This window comes from Mirounga angustirostris, unplaced genomic scaffold, assembly GCF_029215605.1.
Source record: "Mirounga angustirostris isolate CCGP_5_RB_7025 unplaced genomic scaffold, mMirAng1.0.hap1 SCAF_14, whole genome shotgun sequence".
NCBI lineage: Eukaryota > Metazoa > Chordata > Mammalia > Carnivora > Phocidae > Mirounga > Mirounga angustirostris.
Genome location: NW_026991722.1, coordinates 52480316 through 52507896, shown reverse-complemented (window position 1 = coordinate 52507896; position 27581 = coordinate 52480316). Strand labels below are relative to the sequence as shown.

The window sequence follows — 27581 nt, the reverse complement described above, 5'->3', positions numbered from 1 at the left end:
CAATTCAGACAGAAGATACAAGTGCTAAAAATAGAGACCACTAAACACAGAAGCCCTCATCTTCTATTGGCAGGTCTGATTGCAGCAGAGACTGAGGGGGACCTGAGAACTTGCTCCATTTCCCACCCTGGTGTGGTCTCAAAAGACGTTAGCAAAGAAATCTACTGCCTTGTGGACATTTTTGTGTCTTGACCTCAGCTGTTGGCATCAGACTAGTATCCACTTTCTACATATTCTTTTCCAGATGTTATAATGCAAAGTGGATAGTCTTTGGGGTCAAATGAGCCTGTGCTTCCTTGCAGTTAGGCTTGTGACTTCAGGAGCTAGTTAACCTCTCAGTTTCTTCATCTGTGAAGTGGGGAAAATGTTCATCCCTCATGTTGCGAAGTCTAAAAGAAATAATGACATAAGGTACTTAGTGTAATAGCTGGCGCATGGGGACAGTCATTGAAGTCTAGGTATTGGTCATTCATTCAACAAATACTTCCTGAGTGCCTCCTGTGTGCTAAGCACTGTGCCAGGTGCTTGGGATAAACTGCTGAACAAAACCGACAAAGGTTCCTGCCCTCATGGAGCATATATTCTAGCATGAGGGACAGGCCATAAACAATAAACATAATAAAAAAGACATTGAATTTTATATCATGCTAGAAGGTAGTAGATTTTATGGAAGCAATAAAAAATAGAGTAGGCTAAGAAGGATCAGGTATGGGGGGCACACCCCTTTGAGAAGGTGATATCTGAGCAAAGACATGAAGTAGCAGAGGGAGTTCTCTGGGAGAAAGGTGCACCAGGCATCAGGAATTGCCACTGCAAGGCCTTTCAGCAAGGAACAGCATCGAGGCCACTGAGGGAATGGAGGAGTGAGGGAAAGAGCCGGTGAAGATGTCAGAAAGGTAATACTAGGGCAAGGCCAACCATATAGGGTCTTGTGGGCCATTGTAAGAATTTTTTATTCTGAGTTGGAGGGAGTTGTGACAAAGTTTAGGGAAGAGGAATGATATGAGCTGACTTAAGCTGTAACAGGATCGGTGTGTCTGCTGTGTGGAAAACAGACTGGTGCACAAGCAGAAGCAGGTTACCCAGGTAGGAGGCTAATGCTATAGTCCAGGCAGGAGCAGATGGGCAGTCAGAACAGATATGGCGGTCTGTTAGTTATTGCTGAATTCTGAATTCCACCAATTTTTTTCATAGGGCTTTTCAGCTCCCGTAGCCACATAGTTTTGAGGCTGTGAAAAGATCCATATAGATTTTTCTGTATACAATGAATTTTCTAAGATTCTCTTTAGGTAATGTGATGATGGTAATACCATATGCTTATTCTCCATTCCCCAAGATTCAACAAAGTAGCTTGTCCCATTGTTGGTGCTTTTTATGGGACTTAAGAAGAAAAGTACCTGAAATAACCATAGTTGTATGGGGATTTGAGTCCACCTGTAGATTCAAGTAGCTGAATCTGAATTACAAAAGATTATTGAACCATAGACTGTTATGGGAAATGAAGTTTGCTTGGAAAACTACTGATATATCCAGGTTGTATATTCTTATCTTTTCTCCTCTAGAAATAGTCTTATAGCCTCTTCTCTAAATAAAAGTTTAACTATTATATATATAAGGAAAAAGCATCATGGTTTCTGGGTTACAAAAATCAATACAACGCTCTGGGATTTGTCTTACAGAATTTAAGTACCCAGAAAATGATGAATTAAATTACTTCCCATGTGATCAGAGAAGGTCAGAGGAAAATCTAATGAAAGCGGAAAAGCCAGTTACTTCTCGCCCCCCCCCCCCAGCAATAGGCAAGTTTATTGCTATTTGCTTCTTTAAAAGGCAATTATGCACTGAATCCCAAAGACATACCCTGAGACCAAGGAGAGTAGCCCTCACCATGTTCAATCTCCTGTCCCTAGGAGTATGACTCCTGATAATACCAGCTTCATATAATCACCAGTTTGTAGATCCATGGAACTGTGAAATGGGCAAAGCAGGAAGAGACCAAAAGTTCATCTAACTTAAGCCCTTCCTTACACTGAGGCCAGGAAAGATGTTGGCTCATTCTCTGCTACCTATGCTTTGTTATCCAAAAAATATTATTTGCTGGGTTCTTTTGCAGGTTAAATCCAAGTTTAGATGATACAAGATACTTCCAGAATGGCATTCATCTTCCCCAGACAGGTGAACCATCCTGTGAGAGGAAGGCATGTCCTTTAATAGAGTAGAATAGAAGGAGTCAGCCAAAAGTAGAAGAAGGGCAAAGTGGTATCTCCCAGGCTCTGATGTGAAATGTTAGCTTTGTTCCTGGCTGGTTGGGCAGCGAGGTGTAACTGAGCTTCCCCACAGAGGTCTGTGAACTCTGGAAGCCCATGGGAGCTGTTGCAACAGGCTTGACCTTTTCCACAGCAGCCTTTCTAGATGAAACAAGAGAAAGCAGGAGCACTTCAAATGAGGAAGGTAGCTTCCATGACACCATAGTGACCATCCTCAAAGTGGGGTGGGATGTGGGTTTCTGGGCTGCCTTGTAAATAAGTTAGTAAGACTAACTTTTAAAAGTCCTGGAAAATTTTTAGTTCACAGATTTAGACTTTATAAGGCTTCTCCTGATACTATCTTCAAACAGCCTGCATAATATAATATCAAGGAAATAAGGAGTAAACCCTTTCACTTCTGCTTAAAAATAGTACATAATCTAGATCAATTGCTAAAATAGTCAGAAATGGATAAAAACTGAAGGATATATGTAGATAAGAACCACAAAATATTTAAATCTCTCAGTGTTTTACTCATCCGCCTTTTCTGGGACACATGACTGTTCCACATTCATGTTGAGAAGTGGTTCGGACCCCCGTGGTATTTGCTTTTAGATCACGGCTATACATTAGCTGTGGAAAGTTACCAAAAATGTTACTTATCAGTGGAAACTTAAATAGTGGAAAAATAAAGCAATAAATAGAAGAAAAAATTGTGGTTATATTCCTATTTAAGTAACTAAACATTTTTTAAAAACTAAAAATGAGATATTTCTGTTGCTGAGAAAGAAATGGAGATGGGGGGAGAAAGGATAAGTATAAGGCAAATTATGCAAAACAAACAAAAAACCCAAGGGTGGTTGTTTGTTATGACACTACATGTCAGTAAATTTCAAGAGTGATGTTGATCAAACTAAATTCATGTTTATATCTTATAAGTAGCTTTTTCTGCAAAGTATATTAGCAAAAAAGAAAGGACTCAAAGCCTCCTATTTATCTACTAACTTTGATGTTCTCCTGAAACCTCCATAAGTGTTGAGATTGGGAAACAGGAAAATTGAAATGTCAGTAGAAAGTGTTGAGCTTGACATGATCCCATATCAAAGGAGGATCATTGAATGAAGTTGTTTTAAATCAAAAGTAGATCCAAAACAACCTTTTTGTAAAACCCTAAAGAAAGTATTCTTTCAAGTTTTGCAAGAGGGAGAAATGTGGCTGATGGAAAAGTAGAAATGGAAAAAGAGACTGCAAACTTCAAGTGCTTTCTCCTGACCCTCTAGGGGGTCTTGAAGATGAAAGAGATGGAACTTCAGATATGAGAAACGCGGAGTGGCTGTCTCGAGGAGCAGACAGCCAAGAAGGATGGTTTTCTTTTTTTTTTTTTTTTAAAGATTTTATTTATTTATTTGACAGAGAGAGAGACAGCGAGAGAGGGAATGCAAGTAGGGGGGACTGGGAGAGAGAGAAGCAGACTCCCCACTGAGCAGGGAGCCCCAACTTGGGACTTGATCTTAGGACCTGAGCTGAAGGCAGATGCTTAACCAACTGAGCCACCCAGGCTCCCCTTTCATATCTTCTAAGAGTTTTGTAAGTTTAGCTTTTACATATAGAAATTTGATTCATTTTTAATTAAATTATATGTGTGATATTGAGTAAAGTTCTACACTCATCCTTTCACATATGGATATACAATTGTTCCAGCATCATTTGTTGAAAAGACTTTCTTTCCCCTTTAATTCCTTAGCACCTTTATAAAAAATTAATTGATCATAAATAGGAAGGTTTGTTTCTTTCAGTTCTGTTCCACTGATCTATATGCCTATCCTTACACCAGTATCCCAGGGGTTTAATTACTGTTGCTTAGAAAAAGTTTTGAAATGGGTGAACATAAGTCTTCAACTTAGTTCCTCTTTTATGGAAAATCTTTTGCCTATGTGTTCCTTCATATTTTTTATATAAATTTTAAGATCACCTTGTCAATGTCTACAAAGAAAAACATCTGCTGGGGTTTTGATAAGAATCATGTTGAAACTGTAGAACAATTTTGAAAAATGCGTCATCTTAACAATGTCAAGTCTTTCAGTCCATGAACATGGAATATTTATTTATTCAGATCTTTTTTCACCATTATCATAATAATGTTTTATCGTTTTCAAATACAAGTTTTATACTTCTTTGTCAAAGTTATTCCTAAATATTTTATATTTTTGGTACTATTGTGAATGCAGTTGTCTTAATTGTATTTTTGCATTGTTCATTGTTAGTACATAGAAATATAATTTTTGTGTTTTGATTTTGTATCCTGTAACCTTGCTGAACTAATTTATTAGTACTAGCATTTTTGTGTGTATTTGTATTTCTTAGGATTTTCTACATACATGATTCTATCAACAACTAAAGATAGACTTCTTCCTTTCAGTTGTTGTTGTTTTTTTTTAAACTGTCCTGGCCAGAAACTCTGATACAATGTTGAATAGAAGTGCAAGAGCAAATATCATACCCTTATTCCCAATTTCAGGAGGAAAGCATTTATTCTTTTTACTATTAAATTTGATACTAGCTATGGATTTTTCATAGATGACCTTTATCGCATTGAGGAAGTTCCCTTCTATTCCTATTTTGTTGAGAGTTTTTAACATGAAGGAATGCTGAATTTTGTCAAATACTATCATCTATTGAGATGATAATGTGATTTTTGTCCTTCATTCTATTAATATGGTATATGTTACACTAATTGATTTTCAAATGGTAAATCAACCTTGCATTCCTGAGATAAACTCCACTTAGTTTAATATTTTATATGTTGCTGGATTCAGTTTGCTAATATTGTGTGAAGGATTTCTGCATCTATGTTCATGAGGGATATTGGTCTGTAGTTTTCTTTTACTATAATGTCTTTGTTTGGCTTTGATATCGGGTAATACTGGCCTTATAGAATAAGTTGGGAAGTGTTTCCTTCTCCTCTGTTTTGGAAGAAATTAGGAAGCGATTGGTATTATTTCTTTAAATGTTTGATGGAATTCTTCAGTGAAGCCATTTAATTGTGCAAAGATTTTAAATTACTAATTTAACTTTTTAATTTATTATTGGTCCATTCAGAGTTTTAATTTCTTCTCAAGCTAGTTTTGGTAATTTGAGTCTTTATAGGAATTTTTCCATTTCATTTAAGTGATTGAATTACTTGATATAAATGCATCTACCATTTGCTTGTGAGCCACTTAATTTCTGTAGGGTTGGTAGTGATGTTTCCTCTTTCATTCTTGACTTTGGTAATTTGTGTCTTCTCTCTTTTTTCATGGTTAGTCTAGTGAAAGGTTTGTCAATTTTCTTGATCTTTTCAGTGAACCAACCTTTGTTTAACTGATTTTATTTGTTGTTGTTCTTTTTTCTATTTCACTGATTTCTTCTCTAATCTTTATTATATCTCCCTTCTTTTTGTTTCATGTTTAGTTTAATCTTTTTTCAAACTTCTTCCGGTGCTTAAATTATTAATTTGAGACCTTTCTTCTTTTCTAAGATAGACACTTAAAGCTATAAACATTCCTCTAACCACTGCTTTGCCGTATCCCATATATTTTGATATGTTGTGTTTTTTTGTTTTCATGTAGTTCACAATATCTTTTAATTCCATTGTGATTTCTTTTCTCGTAAGTGAGTTATTTAGAAGTATGTTGTTAGTTTCCTGATGCTTGAGGATTTTCTAAATTCCTTTCTTCTATAGATTCTTATTTAGTTCTTCTGCTGTCAGATAATATATTTTGTATGATTTAAATCCATTTCAGTTGATTGAGATTGTTTTGTGAGGTAGCATATGAACTGTCCTGGAGAATGTTGAAAAGAATATGTACTTTGTTGCCATTGGGTAAAGTATTCTAGAAAGGTCAGTTAGGTCAAGTTGATTGATAGTGTTATTTAAGACACCTACATCCTTGCTTTTGTCTAGTTTTATCAGTTATTGAGAGTACCATATTGAAGTCTCCAGTCATTTTTAATTTTCTATTTTTTCTTTCAATTATGTCACTTTTTGCTTCACATATTTTAGGACTCCGTTGGTGCATATAAATTTTTAATTGCCATACTTTTCTGAGGAATTGACCCTCTTACCATTATGAAATGTTTCTCTCTGTCCCTAGTAATATTTTGGTTTAAAGTATATTTTTTTATATTAATATAACCTCTCTGGCTCCTTGTGGTTATCATTTGCACAGTATATCTTTTTCATTCTTTTACTTTAGCACATGTGTGTCTTTGAATTTTTTTTTAAAGCTATGATTTTAAAGTTATCTCTACAACCAACGTGGGGCTTAAATCATAATCCCAAGATCAAGAGTCACATGTTTAACCAACTGAGCCAGCCAGGTGCCCCTATATATCTTTGAACTTATGGTGTGGCTTTCATAGCAGCATACATTTGGGTTTTTAAAAATCCATTCTGACAATCTCTGCTGTTCCTTGGAGTTTTTAATCCCTTCACATTTAATAAAATTACCAAAATGGCTGGACTTACATTTGGTACTTTTTTTTTTTTTTAAAGATTTTATTTATTTATTTGAGAGAGAGAGAATGAGAGACAGAGAGCATGAGAGGGAAGAGGGCAGAGGGAGAAGCAGACCCCTTGCTGAGCAGGGAGCCCGAAGTGGGACTCGATCCCGGGACTCCAGGATCATGACCTGAGCCAAAGGCAGTCGCTTAACCAACTGAGCCACCCAGGCACCCTTACATTTGGTACTGTTGTGGGGTTTTTGGTATATCTCATATCCTTTGTTCATTTGTTCCTCCTTTATTGCCCTGTTTTGTGTTAAATAGATATTTTTAGTGTACCATTTAATTTCTTTGTTTCTTAACTATATTTTTTGTTTTTTTCTTAAAGGGATTGCTTTAGGAATTACAATACACTTATTAACTCATCCCATTCTACTTCACATTTATAGTAATTTATTACTGGTAGAAATAGAAATTTTGTTCCAATATAGCTTCATTTCCTCCCCTGCCTTTTGAACTACTGTCATATATATTACAGTTATATATATTATAAACCCAACAATGCATTGTGTTAACTATTGTTTTATGCAATCTTATATCTTCAAAGAATTTAAGAGAATAAAAATATATATATATATTCATATACATATTTACCCAATTATTTGCTTTGTGGTGCTCTTCATTTTTTTGTGTGGGTTCAGATTACTGTCTGGTGTCATTTCCTTTAAACCTGAGGGATTTGCTTTAGCATTTCTTATCAGGCAGGTCTGCTAGCAATCAATTCAGTTTTTATTTGTCTGGGAATCTTTACTTAGCCTTTAGTTTTGAGTGATATTTTATTAGATACTGAATTTTTTATTGAGGTATAGTTGACACACAATGCCATTAGTTTCAGGTGTACAGCATAGTGATTCAGCAAGTCAATACATTATGCACTGCTCACCACAAGTGTAGCTACCATGTTACCATATGACACTGTTACAGTACCATTAATTATATTTCCTATGCTATAACTTTCATTTCCATGACTTATTCATTCCATAATGGGAAGCCTGTATCTTCCACTCCCCTTCACCCATTTTGCCCATCCTCCCACCGCCTCGCCTCTGGCAACCATCAGATTGTTCTTTATGTTTATAGGTCTGTTTCTGCTTTTTGTTTATTTGTTTTTTAGATTGCACATAAAGTGAAGTCACATGATATTTATCTTTGACTTATTTCACTTAGCATAATGCCTTCTTGGTGTATCCATGTTGTAAATGGCAAGATCTTATCTTTTTTTATCACTGAGTAATATTCCATTATATATATTTATATATATATAAAGTAATGTAATATAGATATAATGGAATTTATATATAATGGAATAGAATATATATATAAGAATGACTTTTTTAAATTAACATATAATGTATTGTTTCAGGGGTACAGGTCTGTGATTCATCAGTCTTACACAATTCACAGCGCCCACCATAGCACATACTCTCCCCAATGTCCATCACCCAGCCACCCCATCCCTTCCTCCCCCCTCCACTTCAACAACCCTCAGTTTGTTTTCTGAGATTAAGAGTCTCTTATAGTTTGTCTCCCTCTCTGGTTTCGTCCCGTTTCATTTTTCCCTCTCTTCCCCCATGATCCTCTGCCTTGTTTCTCAAATTCCACATATCAGTGAGATCATATGATAATTGTCTTTCTCTGATTGACTTATTTCGCTTAGCGTAATACCCTCTAGTTCCATCCACATCGTTGCAAATGGCCAGATTTCATTTTTGATGGCTGCATAATATTCCATTGTATAAATATACCACATCTTCTTTATCCATTCATCTGTCGATGGACATCTAGGCTCTTTCCATAGTTTGGCTATTGTGGACATTGCTGCTATAAACATTGGGGTGCATGTGCCCCTTCGGATCACTACATTTGTATCTTTGGGGTAAATACCCAATAGTGTAATTGCTGGGTTGTAGGGTAGCTCTATTTTCAAATTTTTGAGGAACCTCCATACTGTTTTCCAGAGTGGCTGCACCAGCTTGCATTCTCACCAACAGTGTAGGAGGGTTCCCCTTTCTCCGCATCCTCACCAACATCTGTCATTTCCTGACTTTCTTTGCAGAAATGTCTGTTCATGTCTTCTGCCCATTTCTTGATTGGACTAGTTGTTCTTTGGGTGTTGAGTTTGATAAGTTCTTTATAGATTTTTGGATACTAGCCCTTTATCTGATATGTCATTTGCAAATATCTTTTCCCATTCTGTTGGTTGTCTTTTGGTTTTGTTGATTGTTTCCTTTCAATGGACACTTGGGCTGCTTCCATACCTTGGCTATTGTAAATAATACTTTTGTAAACATAGGAGTGCATATATCTTTTCAAATTAGTGTTTTCATTTTATTTGGGTTAAATACCCAATAGTGGAATTACTAGATCATATGATATTTCTATTTTTAATTTTTTGAGGTGTCTCCATACTGTTTTCCACAGTGGCTGCACCAACTTACATTCCCACCAACAATGTACAAAGATTCTTTTTTTTCTACATCCTTGTCAACACTTGTTATTTCTTGTCTTTTTGATTCTAGCCAGTCTGACAGGTGTAAGGCAATAATCTCACTGTGGTTTTGATTTGCATTTCCATGACGATTAATGATGTTGAGCATCTTTTCATGTGTTTGTTGGCCATCTGTATGTCTTATTTGGAAAAATGTCTATTCAGGTCCTCTGCCCATTTTTAAATCAGATTTTTTATGTGGAATTGTATAAGTTCTTTACATATTTTAGATATTAATCCGTTACCAGATATATTACTTGCAAATATCTTCTCCCATTCAATAGGTTGCCTTTTTGTTTTATTGATGGTTTCCTTTACAATGCAAAAGCTTTTTATTTTGGTATAGTCCCAATAGTTTATTTTTGCTTTTGTCTTTCTGGATATAGAATTTTTGATTAACTTTTTTTCAGAACTTAATATATCATATCAGTGCCTTCTGGGATATATTGTTCCTGATAAAGTGTCAATGATTAATATATTTTTCTCCTATATGTGATTAACCATTTTATTCTTGCTACTTTCAAGATTTCTCTCTGGCTTTATCTAGGTGTGTATCTCTTTGTGTGTATGTTACCTGGGTTTATTGAGCATCTTGGATCCATAGAGTAATAGTTTTCATCAGATTTGGGGAGCTTTAGGCCATTATTTCTTTGAATATATTTTCCTACTCTTTATCGATCCTCTTTTCAATATTACTGTTACTCATATATTGGTATGTTTAATATTGTCCCACAGATCTCTGAAGGTTTTAAAAGTTTTCTTCATTCTTTTCTCTTTCTGTTTTTTATTTTTATTTTTAAAGATTTTATTTATTTATTTATTTATTTATTTATTTATCAGAGAGATAGAGCACAAGCAGGGGGTGTGGCAGGCAAAGGGAGAAGCAGGCTCCCCACTGAGCAAGGAGCCCGATGTGGGACTCAATCCTAGGACCCTGGGGTCATCAGCTGAGCTGAAGGCAGATGCCTAACTGACTGAGCCATCCAGGCATCCCATCTTTCTGTTTTTTAGACTGGATAATTTTTATCTTCAAGTTCACTGATTCTTTATTCTTCTATCTAAAATCTCTTGAGTCCCTTTAATAAATTTTTCATTAAAGTTATTATACTTTTAAACTCCACAATGTTCATTTGATCCTATTTTAGAATTTCTTGGGTTTTTAAAAAAATATTTATTTACTTAGGGGTACCTGGGTGGCTCAGTCAGTAAAGCATCTGCCTTTGGCTCAGGTCATGATCATGAGGTCTTGGGATTGAGCCCCGTGTCAGGCTCCTTGAGGGAGCCTGCTTCTCCCTCTCCCTCTGCCAACTCCCCCTGCTTGTGCTCTCTCTCTTTCTCTCTCAAATAAATAAATTTGAGTTTTTATTTATTTATTTGAGAGAGGAAAAGAGAGAGAGAGCATGAGTGGGGGAAGGACAGAGGGAAAGAATCTCAGGCAGACTCCCCCTGAGTGCAGAGCCCAACATGGGGCTCAATCTCACAACCCTGAGGTCATGATCTGAGCCGCAATCAAGAATTAGACACTTAGCTGACTGAGCCACCCAGGTGCCCCCCCCCATTTTGTTATTTCTATGTCTTTGTCGACATTCTCTCTTCTTTTGAGTCATTGTCATAATACTTTTCTTTAGTTCTTTAAACATGGTTTCCTTTATTAGTCTTTGAACACATTTAGAATTGCTGCTTTGAAGTCTTTGTTAAATCCAACATCAGGGTCCACCCAGAGACAGTTTTTATTTACTGCTTTTTTTCTGTTGGTATGGATTATATTTTCCTATTTCTTGGCATGTTCCATAATTTCTGTTGTTGTTAAATATTGGACATGTTAGATATTGTAGCAATTCTGGATTCTGAATTTTCCCTTAAGTGTGTTGTCATTGTGTTTTGGTTTTAATAACTTGTGTAAATGCACTTATAGAATCTGTTTACTGTGTGTGTGTAAACTGTGTGTAACTGTGTGACTGCTGATGTCTCTACTCAATTTGCTTTTTAAATTATTGTTCTCATTTTTAAACCTGAATTCATAGGGATCAAATTGCGTTTGCATAGATTAATGACCAGTCAATGAATGGTGAGATATTGTATTAAAACAAAAGCTTTCACTCTCTGGCAGTAGATCTGTATGTATGTTAGGGAGGACATTTAAAGTTCAGGTAACTTTTAAATATATACATTCTGGCTTTGCTTTCCTCTAGACTCTCTTGTCTGTCCTCTGCACGTGAACACAGGATTAGTCAGCCAGTGATGTGTGGATAATTTGAGTCCTATCCAGTTTTTCCTATGCAGGCACATGGAGAACTTTGGGAGGCTTCCCATGGTGGTCTTATTTCCCAGATCTTCCTATTAAATGGCTGGCTGATCTACCAGTCTGCTGCTTTTTCCAACCATGATTGGAACCTGAGGCTGAGTTGCTGGTCTTCCCTTGTTTGTTTACCACTTAGATTTCTAGGGTTTCTCACAATGCTGCTGGATGTGAAGTTTTAACATGTTCTGCTCCAAATCAGGTCAGCCCCCTCTGGCAGTGAACATTCTGATTGTCATGCCTTTTTCGATTTTGATAGAAATACCTTATAAACTGAGCTGGGGGAGGGGGAGGGGAGAAAGCTAGGCAGAATGCCATGTAGACTTCCATTGTTCATACCTAAAGTTCAGTGGCTTTTTTATGAATAACTACTTCTCAGTGTAGTGTATGTCTTTGGTTGATTTTCAGAGCCCTGAATGGGTTGGTTTTGACACCTGTATCCAGTTTTATCATTGCTTTTTGGGGAGAGTAACTGCTGAAGTACTCACTCCATCATACTAGAAGTCCCACCTCTACATTGGTCATTTTTAATAACTCCTCAGCAGATTCTGGTGTGAAGCCAAGGTTGAGAATCACTGGGCTAGGGTATGATGAAAGGAGGATGAATGATTTCACTTCATTCAATAAAATTTATTGAACACCTTCGGGCACTGGACACAATGCAGATACAAAGATAACTAAAACTGTTCATCTCTATGAGTGGTCATAGGCAGTGAGAAAGATAGAGAAAGCAATAATGCACTATAACCTGAGCATATAGGGTTGGGTGATGCAGGGTTTGGGAGCAGTGTCAGCAAAAGACAATGCCTACAGCCCATCATTTTTCTGAACATGCCAATAGGTTATGACACTTTCGGAAAGTGATATAGCCAATAAGCAGATCCCTACTTAATGTAAGTATGAATAAAGTTACTCATCCTGGGGAACTAGGACAATTTCCCCCAAATTGTATGTTGACTACAAACATAACTTTAAGGAACTAACATTTTATTTCATGTAAAATTTAATGAGTTTTTTAATGATATATTTTCAACTGAACTGTGATGATTTCATAACCTGTGAATAAATTCAGGAATAACAAATCACCATGGGAGTCATTACAGGCAGTGTGATACAGTATTATGATCTCCAAAGTGGGGTGTCCACAAAGGCAGACCATGGAAAGATAGGAAGAAATATTAGCACTACTATTTTTTTTTAAATCAAATTTGTTTGTTGTTGTTTTTTTTTAAGATTATTTATTTGAGAGACAGAGGCAGAGATAGCGAGAGAGAGGGCAGGAGCAGGGAGGAGAGGGAGACGCAGACTCCCCACTGAGCAGGGAGTCCAACACAGGGCTCAATCCCAGGACCCTGAGATCATGACCTGAGCTGAAGGCAGATGCTTAACCAACTGAGCCAACCAGGCGCCCCTCAAATTTGGTCTCTAAAATGTTTCTATTGACTGAATGTTTCATAAAGTGTGACTATTTATATGGTAGTATATTCATAGAACATATAAATAAACATATGTAGGTGGCATGTCCCCAGTATTTTTGGATTAGGAGTACTCAGTCACAAAAGTCAGAGACAACTGGTATAGTGGTAAGAACACTGACCTAGATGGGTGCTAGTCCCTACTTCAGCTACCAACTTGCTGTGTGAACACGGGCAAGTTAGGAAGGCACTCTTATGTCTTCCAAATCTATAAAATGAGGAGCTTGTTATAAATATCCTTGAGATCTCTTCCAGTTCTGGGATTTTATAAGTGGTTTTGTTCTTTATTTTCCTGTCAAGTATAATTATGAAGTTGAAAGAACAGAAGGTTATCTTTTGTCATTGTTAAGTATTTGAATTAAATTCTGAGTTAGAAATAGGCTTACCAGAGAGAGCTCTCTCTACCTTGGCTACATCCCTTCTCTGTGGTGCTGCTGGCTGTAGATGTGATGATGCCATACACACCATGACATTTCTTTAAATTCGGTTAAATTTAGGCATAAATTTAGGCAGAGGACATACCCCAGTTAGTAGCAGAGTGCAAGAATTTGTACTTAGACACAGTTACAGATGTGCAAGTGCATGTATGCACACACAAATCAATCCTTAACTATTGCTTAATTTCAATGCCTTCATAAACTGAAATTCAGAAAGCTTCAAGATTTAAGCTCAGTACATAAAGAACATTAATTGTAGTTTTAATAGTTAAAAGATCCCAATAGATCCATGCATATCAAGTTTCATGTCTACTCAGAAACTGACTTTAAGATGGAGGATTTTCAAAATTTAGATAAAACTAAACACCCAAGAGGTTATCAAAACCTTATTTCATCTTTTAAAAAAATTATTTAAATTCAAGCTAGTTAACATATAGTGTATTATTAGTTTTAGGGGTAGAATTTAGTGATTCATCAGTTGCATGTAACACCCAGTGCTCATTCCATCAAGTGCCCTCCTTAATGCCCATCACCCTGTTACCCCATCTTCCCCATCCGCCTCCCCTCCAGCAATACTCAATTTGTTTCCTAGAGTTAAGAGTCTCATGATTTGTCTCCCTCTCTGTTTTTATCTTATTTTATTTTTCCTTCCCTTTCCCTCTGTTCATCTGTTTTGTTTCTTAAATTCCACATAAGAGTGACATCACATGGTATTTGTCTTTCTCTGACTGACTTATTTTGCTTCTTATTTCACCTTTTGATTTAAATTCAAAGAATTAAAATCTTACATATTCTTCTTAAAACATTCTCCTCTAAAAACAATATTCAGCTTTAGAATTCAATAGAATAAGATGTTAGACTTCAGTGTTCATGGATCATGACAAAATAGACTATTGATGGCTTTTTCTTCAAATAATTAGTTACACTGGTTATTATAAAGTTCCTTAAAGCTTTATGTTTCTCTGATTTAGTTTTGTTTGCTATCTTCAATAAGTGAGTTATTGTTAAATAGTCTGTTGGCATAGTATTTTAACCTCTAATCCTTTACATGCCTTTTTCTTTTTTTAAGGCTTACTTATTTATTTTAGAAAGAGAGAGAGCAAGAGCAGGAGAGGGAGAGAGAGCGAGAGAGTCCCAAGCAGACACAGTGCTGAGCACACACAGAGCTCAGAGCTCCGCGCAGGCCCAGTCTCACAACCATGAGACCACAACCTGAGCCAAAACCAAGAGTCAGCCACTTAAGAGACTGCACCACCCAGGCACCCTGCACTTTTTTTTAATTAGTGTTCAAAAGCTTGAAGAAACTTTAAAGAGCATAACAAAGATTTTTTTTTCTAAATACTTTGGATTTTCTAAATAATACTATATGTATAATATAAAACATCATAATGCTTTTTGTGAAGTTTTTTGTTCCAAATAACATATGAAGTGGAAACTGATGATCGTTCCATGAATCATTACCATAAAGTTCAATATTAGAAACCAGCCACTGTGATTTACCTGTGAGGATGGAATAATCACCTCCTGGCACATTCTATGTAGTAAGTGCATCATTTCAAAGATTCATCTTAAAGGGAAAATGACAAAAAAGGAACAACAACACAACAAAAAGAATGACAAATCATAGCTGTTTCAATGTAAATAAATGTTGAAAATACGAGCTCATGAAAATGACTATAGATACTAGAATGAAAGTAAAGAAAAAAGAGCAAAAACAGAAAAGTGAGAGCAAAATGAAAAAAATGAAAATATTCTATAAATAGGAAAAAAAGAAACTCTTAAACTCCAAAATTAATTTTATTTTGCATGGTAATGAATTAAAGAGGGGAAGGAAAATACCACTTTAAACTTAGACGTGTATTAGCACAGCCTGTACTTTGTAATCTGCTGGGGATATAGAACGCAGTCATTTTGCTGCTGCCTGGAACAGGCAGCCAAGAACAAATTTCACTCAGCCTTCCAATTGGTAACCAATCCTCAAGCTTGAATTGAAGGTTCTAACCTTTAATTTCAATGCTGATCATACACTAGGACCTAGATATTCACCCTAGGGAAGGAGCTAGTTACCAGGAGAGGAAGAAGTTGGCCACTGTGTTCTGGGGATCAAAGGCAGTAGTCCACCCTATACCCCCAGGCCCAGAACCACTGCACCCCCCTGTACTTTCTAGAAGCCCTACTACTTGTTTAGCAGAGGATAGATTTACTTGCATTATTATGTGTTCCTTTTGCACTATATATGTGTTTGGCCTGTCTTCTGCTTTTGATTTAGGTCATCTCTGCTTTTCCTAATGCTTCTTAAAGATTGAGAAATGGTCGGGTTTGGTTGGTTTGGAAAGTTTTTCTGTCTCAGCTGGGCAGCTTGCTCTTCCCATGCCATATCACACACATGCTTCACTTTCTTCCCAAATTTTCTCTAGACAAGGGGACTTTTTAATACTGTTTTATTTTAGAATCATTTCAAATTACAAAGATAGTACAGAGTTCTGGTAGAGTTCCCTATTGTGAATGTCTTTCATTACAATGTAGACCAGGGGATTTTAACATGAGTCCATGGATTAATTTGAGAGAGTCCATGAGCTCCTGAAATTTATGCCCACTTGTATATATTTGAATGGAAATGCATTTCATTTCATTCAAGAACTACGAAGATTAAGACGGATTGTACTTTTGATTTTATCAATCCTTTTCTGTAGGTGCAATCTCTGCTTTCATGTTTTCTGCCATGCTAATACATTTTTTTTGTTTATTTAGAACACTGTCTACCTCCAAATGCACATTTGCACAAATGTGCATGGGTGGATTTTTGTGTACAACAGAACTGACCGAAGGGTTCTTTATCATACCCCTGTAACTCTCTGAATTACTTAACACTATGTGTTCACACAAAATATATTAACTCTTGTTTGATGAACTCAGTGTTTCTTCTAAGAGAGGAGTCTGTCTACACTACATAAAGTCCTCAGAGTTGAACCTAGGGGTCCTGCATCAAAATGGTTTGGTGGAGAAGGGCTCCCTATCCAGAACATTTTATATTTTATCAATCCCGTGAAAAGATTTGGATAAAACCATTTTTATAGACTTCCTAAATTTTGAACATTAACTTAACAGCAAGGGGTATTTGGAACTATCACAAAAACACTGCTGTTTTCCCTTGAAACTTTCAGGCGGGGGTGGACAAAGCTATGAAATTACCATAGACCTATTTTTTTCTTGTGTCTATATAGAGTGCATTGTATGAGGTCTTTCTCACTCCTCTTTAATTCTAAAGATAAAAGGTATTATAACATTAGAAATCTAAGATTCTGTGAAACCTCCCCCTAGTTAAAACTTCCCTGTATAAGCATTTTTGAATATTTTCAATGCAATTTTTGGTTATTACCTAATGTTAGGGGTTTTGTTTCAGACTTACAGATTCCAGTCTGATGTTAGAAGATTATTCATCGAAGTTGAGCCCCCAAACAAAGAGAGCCAAGAAGAGCCTTCTCTCTGGGGAGGAGAAGGAAAATCTGCCAAGTGACTATATAGTGCCCATTTTCTCAGGACGGTACGTATGCATTCTCTTCCTGGCCTTAAATATTAGAAAGTGAAAAGTAAATGTTGTCAGGTAATAATAATAATTGCCTCTGACATTTATTGAACACTTAACTATGTGATGATTGAGAAAGGTCTGAGGAACCTTGGAATTCTGCACTGAGGGAGACATGTTCATTGTGAAAATCGGCCATCACCTAGGATGGCTACAAGACAAAAGAGAAGGATCAGGAACTTAGTTCTAATTATGTAACTGACTGAAATTAAGAAGGAGAGCATTGGATGCTAGTGATTGGACACTATAGATAGTCACTAGAGTAGAAAGAAAGGTTCAAAACCATAAAATATTGGATGAACTAAAAAAAAAAATCCGATGTTATATTTAGGCAGAGGGAAGCTATTGTGGTTGCCAGTGTGGTTTTAATTATTTTTCATTAGGAAGAAAAAAAATCTTAGATAACATAGACTAAGTAAAAGAATGGCATCATAATTTGAATGCCTGCCTATTTGCCTGTATTTGTTTAATGTGAAAAAGATTACTATTTATCTTGAGGCAAACTTCAAACAAAATAATCATGAAATTACAAGTCCATTAATGCCAAATTTCTGTGTTTATAAGGTAAATATGTGTATGTGATCTTTTTAAAAAAATATAAACTTTTTTGGAATGATTATAATATCTAGAGGAATCTTGAAACCTGTTTGAGACACCAAATTAAGATTTAATGGGAACCTTCAGAGCCTTCTCTGTTTATTTTCCTTTGAATGGAGAACTATCCACAGAGCTGAGGTGATACTCAAAATGAGGGCTTCCTCTCAGGGCAAATGCCATCAGGAAATTCAGGAGGCAATGATGTGGTTGTCATCGTTGGTGACCTACCTCTGTTTCCCTGTGTTTTTCTTCTCATTCTTCTCTGATAGTTTCTTCTGGAATTGTTTCAGAAGCTAATGTCATAATTGGCTCTGATTATAGTTAGGAAGGTGAGGGGGTAAATAATATGCTATTTTTAGCTTTCTCTTTGATATCTCTGATTTTTTTTAAGTGAACTTTCCATTGAAATATGCATATTTTGCTAAGTATGCTTACCCAGACTTAGCCTCTCCACAGTTAGTTTAATATACACTGACATTCTTTATAGGCGATGGCTAGGCTAGAGGAGTAAAATATTTTATTTTCTGCTTTGTTCCCAGCTCACTCTGTTTTAAAAAATATATATATTTAAAAAGCACATTAACTTAGCATTAACCTACATGGCATACCTCTCCATCTCTTTACCACATGAAATGAGGCTTCTTGCTTTCAGTTGGTTTTATTTCTAGTTCTCCTTTTTTCCTTTTTAAAATATGGATCCATCTCTTATATTCTACTACTATGTTGAAAATAACACTTCGTAATGGTGTTGACAGTATTAACAATCTAAGAAGAAGATGGGGGAAAAATGAACCTTTGTTGAATACCGATTGTTTTCTGAGAATCTTACTAGATGCTTTATGTAAACTATCTTGCTAAGTCCTCTATACAGCTCTAGAGATGTATTAGTATACCAATTTATGGACAAGGAAATTAAGACTCAATGACTTGCTGAAAGTTACATGGCTGGCAATGGAAGAGCTGAGTCTGCTGGGATTGGCCAATGCAACATAACACTGCACTCTGTGATTATAGTGTATTTCTGGGAAATACCGTTTCTTCTGGATGGCACTTGAAATTTTCACTTCTTGTACTCAGATAAATTGAGTTAACTTTGTGTCACCAGCAGGTTTTTGAGTTGAGATAGAGTATTGGGGAGGTGTGAAATTCATCTTAAATTTGTAGCTGTATAGTTTTGTCAGCATGTTAGCATATTCTTGCTTTTGTACCCAGATTATAAAAGGGTTATCACTGACATACACTTATATTTACTTAAAGAAAAATATTCCTGCTGTCCTGGGTCAAAATATTTTTTAAGTGTATTTGAGATCTCACATGAAATATACAGTCTTCCTGAAGTTCAGCTTATTTGTCATGGAAAAGGTAAGGAGACCAGGACTTAATTCTGACCTCTAGAGCTATGTCACATTAGAGGTAATGTGAGCTTAAACTTAAAGTTCTCTTATTTAAGAATTGTCTCAACTCAGGGCAAGACTAGCATTGAATAAAATGTATTATATATATCAAATCATTTTACAAAGATCATTTCAAATCTATTATATATTTACCTCTATGTGGAATTCCAAGCAGATTCTCATGACAGTTTGTCTTGTATTCACTTATTAATTCATTCACTTCCTATCTCATTAAAAAGAAATTAGAGGTAATTATTTCAAGACACTAAACTGAAAATCTTCCATCTTCCCTTTTCTCTAAATTATAGTGGATGTATTACTCACTTACTTAGTAAAGACTACCTTATTAATGTTTGGAGAGATAGAGATAAGGAAAAAGAAATTAAACTTTACTCACTGAGTGTAGTAAGAAACAAAGTAGACTAATCTTGTCTACCAGATGTTTTAGTAAAATTCCATGAGAAATTTCAAACTTGGGCAAATATTGAGCCCTCTTTTTCAGCAAACTACACAGATTCTGGTACCAGAAACTTATAAACATAATGGCAGTATTTGCTTAAATTTGGAAATCATTATTCTTATAAGAAAATCAAAGGTAAAATTCAGCCTTCAGAGGTCTAAGGAGACTCAATTTCAAGAAAATCTTCAATATAATCATTATACTTCCTCACTGTTGGGCTTGACCACAAAGGTATTGAAGGAGATTAAAAATAATCTACATGTTTTTAACATTAATAAATTATAGCACAATTTCTATCATAAACTACTACATTAGGCACAGCACTTTTGGATGTTACCACTCACTTGCCATCATCATTAGTTATGAATAAAAACAAGTCACTTTTATAAACATCACCCCTTCAAATTAAATTTTGGTCATTTTTTTCCCTTATCAGGGCTATTGCAAGCATAAATAAAGAATGTTGTTAAATATGTTTACACACACACACACACACACACACACAAATAACCTTTAAAGAAACCCAGTAGGCATAAGGATCTCATGTAAATTTAGAATTTATTTATAGGTGCAACAGCTCTGGGCAATGCATTATATCAGGTGAGTTATAGAATCCAGATCAAGCACATAGTCCCATATCGGAATCACAGGCACAGAAACAATATCTCATTTTATAATGTCATCTTTTCTGGAAGGAAAGTCATAACTTAATCTTTTATTATAGACTCTATCCTATTTAAATACCCTAAAGAAACCAATGAAATGACCTTAAGCAAGTTATCTAATTTCTCTGAGCCTTGTTACCATATGTCTAAAATAGAAATGATAGAGTTTACCTAGGGTTATTGCAGGCTTAAAATGAGATAATGTATGTAAAGAAGCACTTGTCAACACCACGGCCATAGTAGGTATTATTATTGTTGTTACCATTATGGGTTAAGGTGATGATCACTTCTGTATGTGAAGAGTTAGCTCCTGATTTACCAGGTTTTTCTTTGTCAGGTTTTCTTTGGGCATGATACACAATGTCTAAGTTCTGATACTTTGAACTTAGTAAAAATTAGGCAATCCTATCACTGCCCTTCACAGTAGCCATGTTTTGCTCTTATTATATTTTAGCCAAGTGCATGTCAGTGGAACTACAGATACGGAAGAAGAAAGAATTAAGGAAGCTGCTGCTTATATAGCCGAGAGGAATCTTCTTGCTAGTGAAGAAGGAATCACGGCATCCAAACAGTCTGCTGTATCCAAACAGTCCGCTGTATCCAAACAGTCAGCTATATCCAAACAATCTGCTGTATCCAAACAGTCTGCTGTATCCAAACAGTCCTCAGTATCCAAACAGTCCTCAGTATCCAAACAGTCTACGTCCACTCTTCACCAGGAGGAAGCTTTTGAGAAGAAGTCAAGGAAAGTAACAATTCGAGAGAAGGCAGAACGGCTGTCGCTGAAAAAAACAGTAAGAAAAGACAATTTAATGTAATTTACAAATGCAGAAATGCATGTAACATTGTATGTGTGTGTACATATAGATTTATTTGTTTTGAATGAAGAAATATATAGTCTTCTGGAGAAACAAAACTAAAGAAAACAAGGAGAAAGACATCAAAATGTATGGGTCAAAGAAAGACAGACTTAGTAGTTTCAAACTCCATGAAATTTTAGGTTCTACAGAAATTATGGTTCTAAAGAACCTTAAGAAATCCACCTTAGGGGAAAGTAAAATATGTTGCTGAGGCTTAGAATGTTAAAAATTAAATGTATCTTTTTAAAAGGGGAAAAGAGGGGCACCTGGATGGTATAGCTGGTTAAGCATCTGACTCTTGATTTCAGCTCAGGTCATGATCTCAGGGTCCTGGGATTGAGCCCTGGGAGGAGCCCTGAGTGGAGCCTGACGTGGGGTTCCATACTCAGCACAGAGTCTGCTTGTCCCTCTCCTTCCCCTTCTGCTCCTCCCCCTCCCCTTGCTAAAATAAATAAATAAATAAATAAATAAATAAATAAATAAATAAATAAATAAATAAATAAATAAAATCTTTTTTAAAAACGGGGAAAAAGAGAAGGCCTTTTGGTCTAAATAGAAAAGTAAGCCTCCAAGTGGAAAAATGATAATTTGGGTTTTTATTGTTATTTTAGCAGCACAGGTTACTTTGATTTCATAATATTTTCATATATTTTTTTATAGTTAGAAGAAACTGAGGCATTTCACAGAAAGTTGAATGAAGATCATCTTCTCCATGCTCCTGAATTTGTCATTAAACCTCGTTCCCACACTGTTTGGGAGAAAGAAAACGTAAAATTACATTGTTCTGTATCAGGCTGGCCAGAACCTCGTGTCACATGGTATGTTATCTGTATGAAAATTACTCATAGAATCTATTACACAAAACTAATTTTACCTCCAGTGAAAATATTCAGCATTGTGAATATGCAAGAGTCAATGAAAGTACCTACAAGTTTGTACAGATTTTTTAAATAGTGAGGAAAGGATACCAGGATGAATATTTTATGAATGAGAAGAAAGAACAGTCTCATGTACATTACGATATATTATAATACTTCATAATCCTGTTATAAAAGGGGACTTTATTGCATAAAGTATTAAAATATAGTCAACATACTTACATACAAAGAAAATATATGGCTACAACTGCTATAGGCCATAAAATGTAAATAGAAATTTGCTCCCATACAGTATAGGTATTATTTTGTGACCAGAAGCAATGCCCTTTTAAAAAGATAATTAAAACCCAGAGGGCTTCATCTCTACTCCTCACATGAGCTGAGATCTCAACATGCTTTCTAAAGCCAAACAGAAGAGGGACCCGGATGGAAGATATTACTCAATACGGGGTCTTAAGAAATTTTCTTTCCATAAAGAATAAGAACCCATTTTCTCTTTCTCATTGCAATTGTCAATGACTTGATGATCCCTAAACTCCAGACTTTCCTGTTATATGTCATGAATACCTGCCACAGACAGCAGAAGTATGAAAATGATGGAGCCAACCTAAAAAGATGTTTTCTGTTTAATTCCCTGACACAGGTATTTTGCATGCTGTTTTTTTATCCTCAGGAGTGGTGGTAAATGCACCCTATGTTGCAGTATAAATGCCACACAGAATGTCATTGCCACCTGCAGAGGGCCTGACTCCTCCTTTCTTAAGGCCGTTATTTCTGTTGGTTAGACACCTGCCTAGGACTAATGGAGGTAACTGACAAGGAACATATTTCAATGAAAATGAAGTTTTAAAAAAGTCAGTTTACAAGCTTTAAAGTATAAAGGTATACCAAATGAAGCTAGGAATCAATCAGTCTTAGCCCCACCTTTCTCTGCGACTATGGACTTACATACTTTGTTTGGCCCATTAAAGGGCTATTTCCTCTAAGAAACTGATTACTTCCCACCTCATAAAAAAAATCAAAACTTTCCAATTGAAATGTGTGAAGAATAACAAATTTTCAGCTCTAATAATTCTTTGGTCAGTAAGAAATTCCTCTTATGAATTAAAATGTACTCCTGATAAACAAATAATTGGAATCCTAATCAAGTAGATTTATTTATTGCGCAATATTCTTTTTTTTCCTGCTTTTTAAAAATTAGAGTTAAAGATGATTTTCAAAAGGATACAAAAGAATTTCTAGGAGATAAATACTAATCTCTTAAGCACTTGTTTATTTTGTTAAATACATAGCTGCTAAGACACAATACAACCACGCCATGTACCACTGATGGTGTTACTGAGCCAGAGTCATGTGTTTTCACGAAGGAAGAGCTCAAACTCTGTCAGAGATTAAATTCCTGCATAATGTTTTGTTGGCTGGGGAAGGAGTGATTTAAAAACAAGCAAAAAATATGAAAACTCCCCACAAAAATATGAAATGACTAAATTGGCAACTCTTTGAATCCTAGTTAAATTGAAAAATAGAAATTCTGTCAATTTTCAGTTATTCTCACTAATGGAGCTAAGAAATAGTATGGTTGGCTCCCTAAACCTTTCACATCTGGCTTTGAAATATTTTTTTTTTCTTAACAATGAGTCTATATCCCAGGGGCTCATTTTAAACAAAAATGAAGATATAGACACAAGATTTGTCTCAGGAACGATTGGGAAGCTATTCATTTACTGTAACAAGTCTTCTCAAGTTCCTGCATATCCTTTAGTGCTTGGAGGGGACAACTCCATTCTTTATAAAATTCTCCCCATAGGGAGCGATCAGAGCATTTCACAGAAAATCCTGTTGCCTTGCAAGCCAAGTGGAAAGTCAATATGAAAACAGAAGAACTAGTGGACCACTAAGAAAATAGCGAACCGTACTTCAGAGAGCAAGGTTTGCCCTTGGATAAAGCTTAAATTTAGACAGCTAGCAGATAACTGAAAATTGGCTATGGCAGTAAACAAGGTCAGATCCAGGTTTTGTGGGGCATGAAGCTCATACAATTCAGGGTCACTCTTTACAAAAAAGAATGTTAATAATATAAATTAGGCAGTGAGCCTTGAGGAGACACATGTTGGTGAGAGACTGGAAGATCCATTGGCCTCCAGGTAAACCCACCCCTGGGAGTAAACTATGTGTGGGATCAGTGTACCTTACTGGGTATGCTGCCTTTTAAAAAATAATTGTTAAATGAAGCTCTTACTTTGTAACACTGGTACAGAGTACCCAGTCTTCAATAAGCATTCGTCCCCTCAACGAGCAGGAGACCCACAACCCAAGCACAAACCAAGGTTGTTGGTGATTACTTTGCAGGCATTTATGTCTTTTTGTTACTCAGCTGTAGCTTTCTGGGCCTAACACTGAGGACAAGTATGAAAGAAATAATTGGGAATGGCCTTCCTGAATAGAAGGAGGTGAATCATGGGACCAAGTTTGTGACGATGCTTTCGGCATGCCTTGTAGCTGTTAGGTCCTTAGCCATGCTTTTTCCAGGGCATGTGTGCCTGGGGCCTGTTTCCCTTAGAGCCCTTTCCAAAGAGGGTTAAGTTCCAAGTTTCCACTAAGCACCCTCGGGACATGGAAGTCCCTGAGGTCTAACAAATGATATGAACAGGCAGCAGCTGCTCTTTGGCCAATCCCATGTACTGACCAAGTCTGTCTAAATGGAACCTAGAGGTTACCGAGAAAGCACTAAATGACAGGAGCACATACCACTCATCAGGGCCAGGTGCAGAGATGCCAAGGGGCATTGTCCGAGTCCCAAGTCACTTTGAGAGCAGAAGGAAACCTGTTTAGGCATTGGGTCCAGTAGAAAAGTTAGTTGCAAGGATGCTTCTGCACCACCACAGTGAAGCTGGCCATCCTGAAGGAGGGCTTTGTCAACACAAAAGGAAGCGTGTATATATGGTGAAAAATGCCAAAGTTGTTTTACTTAATTTAATAGGCTGTATTTATATAATAACTTGTATAATAGGCTACATATTGGTTTAAAAGAGGAGGAAAAAAATTACATTTGTATTTGTTTTACTTGCATAAAGAAACTCTGGAAGGATTTGTAAGAACCCAAGGAGAACAGCTAGCTATGGGAATGAGCTGGGTGGAAGACAGACACATTTGAAGGAGACTGTTCCCTGTGTACCTTTATACTTTCTGGTTCTTGGACCATATAAATGTATTGCCTATTCAGATTTTTTTTAAGTATATGAAATAGGGGAAAAGAGAAAAATTCTCTTTTAAGAAAGGAAGGAATTGAGTTAATTTTATACTTTTTTAAAAAAAGAGCCAGATTTAATTGGATTTCCAGTCCAAAGTCTAGATCAATTTTGTCAATGAAAATCTGGATTGTAGTCTGTGGGGAGATTCATGCAAACTCACTGTGAGCAATGTGTTGGTGTTAGTGAGTAGCAGTTCATTCATTTACTCGACACCCATGTTTTTGGATCTATCTGTGAATACTAGGCTAGACTGTCAAGCGGTGGGACACTTAAAATACTTGTTTGGAATTCTTCACGTTGCCCCTAAAGTTATTGCCAAATAGACACTTAAAGAAATTTGTCATTAGGCATGATAATAGTTCAAAACCTCAGAATAAAATAGTATAAGAAATGTATTTCAGGAAGAGTCTGGAGATTTGGAAAAGTCTTATCCTGTTTTTGCAAATTATGAGAATTTATAAATTCCATAATAAAATCATACATTGAATTTATTTACAAGATTAGAGTTATTCACGATGTTATTTAAAGTTAGCTTTAATTACTACCGTATTATCTTTGGAAAGCAACCTACATTTAAAATAGTTTAAAATTAAAATTATTTATAATTTATAATTATCCAACATAAGGGTTTGGGGTTTTATTTTAGATTTTAGATTTTTCTTATTTATTTAAGTCCAAAGTCTAATCTAACAGGGTAGATCTCTCTCAACCAACTGGTTTTTAAAGTGGGTAATAGCTATTTATTAAAAATACAAAGTTGGATTCTAAGTAATCACAGTTTGTGGTGAGATTCAGCATGTTAAAGATCATTTTGGCATGCATTATTTGTTGATAGAAAAAAATCGGAATGAACCTTTTTGCTTGGCCATGCTGTACGCTGCCAAAGAGCTTTCACTATAACCCCTTATTACCAAGTCAGCCCAAGATTCAGACATTTATTTGGGGGAATGAAGTCTGTGTTTTACATACATAAAGGAAGAATATTATCCTACAAATACAGTATAATGAAAGCTCATTAACTAATAAGTAGTTCATAAACTCTATGTGAAAGTGGTAAGGAAAATGGTGTACATCTGAATAGTCACAAGAATTTCAGAAGCCTTGGGGCACCTGGGTGTCGCAGTCAGTTAAGACTCCAACTCTTGGATTTGGCTCAGGTCATGATCTCAGGAGCCCATGTAGTCATAGGGCTCCCCACTCAGCAGAGTCTGCGTCCCCCCCACCCCCGCTCCTCCTCTACTCATGCACTCTCTCTCTCTAAAATAAATAAATCTTAGAAAAAAAAAAAAGAATTTCAGAAGCCTTTTGACAAATAATCCCAAAGTGTAGGTTACTCTCCAAAATTAGCCTCTGACTAGCCTGTTTGGAATTTCACTTTCCAGAAATAACAAGCTCTGAAGAATATACAGAGCAGGCCAAAAATCTCATAGTGGAAGATAGGCAGTCTCACAGTGACCCCAAACCTGAATGACTAGGTGAAGTTCTCAAAGAAGAGAAGAGAATTGCTTCTTAACTCAGTCCTTGCATGCTGCTTTACAACAGGCTTTTCTTAAACTGCCATCCGGAGTTCCAGAGGAAGGAGTCGAAGGTCCTCAAAGTGTTGTGTATCGTGTGCATGTACATTTTAAACCGACTTCTTATGCCAGGTGGTCACATTAGAGAAGTCCTGGGTATTTAGCTGGGGGAAGGCATTAAGGTGCTTAGTGGGGTAGTACTGAAAAGCAAGGAAGGTGAAGCAACCCGTGGCAGCTACAAGATACTGTTTTAACTCAAAGTTTATGGAGATATGAACAACATTTTTGGTCAGAAGCCAAACTGAGTGTCACTAAATTGGTTGCTCAGGTACGACTTGCCATAGCCTTCGGTGTCACATTTCTCTCCTTATGCTAAAAAGAACTACCGAAAACACCCCAGCTCATGCACAAACTTGAGCAAGAGGGAGCTTTTGAGTCAAGTGTGAAATTACTGAGACCAATTTCTTCTGAGGAACATGCTGCTTAACTTGTTCTACCCTGTCGTTCATCAATACAAGGAATGTTTGAAATTAGGAGCACCTAGCAGATTTCTTTTTCTAGGCCGTCTGTGGTCAAATAGCCCTGTCTGCCTGGAGCTCTGGTGAGACAGCCGGCCGAGGACACTCTGGGGCTGGCAGGGAATGGCTCGCCCTTCTGCCGTGGGTGGGGTAGAAGGTTGTGCCTCCCCACCTGCCACGCAGCTGTGATCCCCCAGCCAGTGCAACCTTCTCATTTCACATCAGAGGGAACCGAGACACAAAGAGCCTCAGTTTACTTTCTTGGCATGTGCTTATTTTAAATTAGCCATATCATGAAGTATGTGTTTGTCAGAACTCTGTTCCTTCAGCCAAACATTATGAAGCCACAATTAATCTATTGTTACACAATA

At 36.4% G+C, this 27581-nt stretch overlaps 1 protein-coding gene across 2 annotated transcripts in view; it reads left to right on the top strand.

The window, feature by feature from the left end:
• The window catches only part of MYOM1 (myomesin 1), a 156182-nt gene that overhangs the window by 24440 nt on the left and 104161 nt on the right, over positions 1 to 27581 (top strand). For both annotated transcript variants that reach the window (XM_045886981.3, XM_045886982.3), the window contains exons 5-7: positions 16891 to 17031; positions 20644 to 20983; positions 21710 to 21867. In XM_045886981.3, the coding sequence (XP_045742937.1) occupies positions 16891 to 17031; positions 20644 to 20983; positions 21710 to 21867 (639 nt within the window). The remainder of the gene's footprint in view (positions 1 to 16890; positions 17032 to 20643; positions 20984 to 21709; positions 21868 to 27581) is intronic.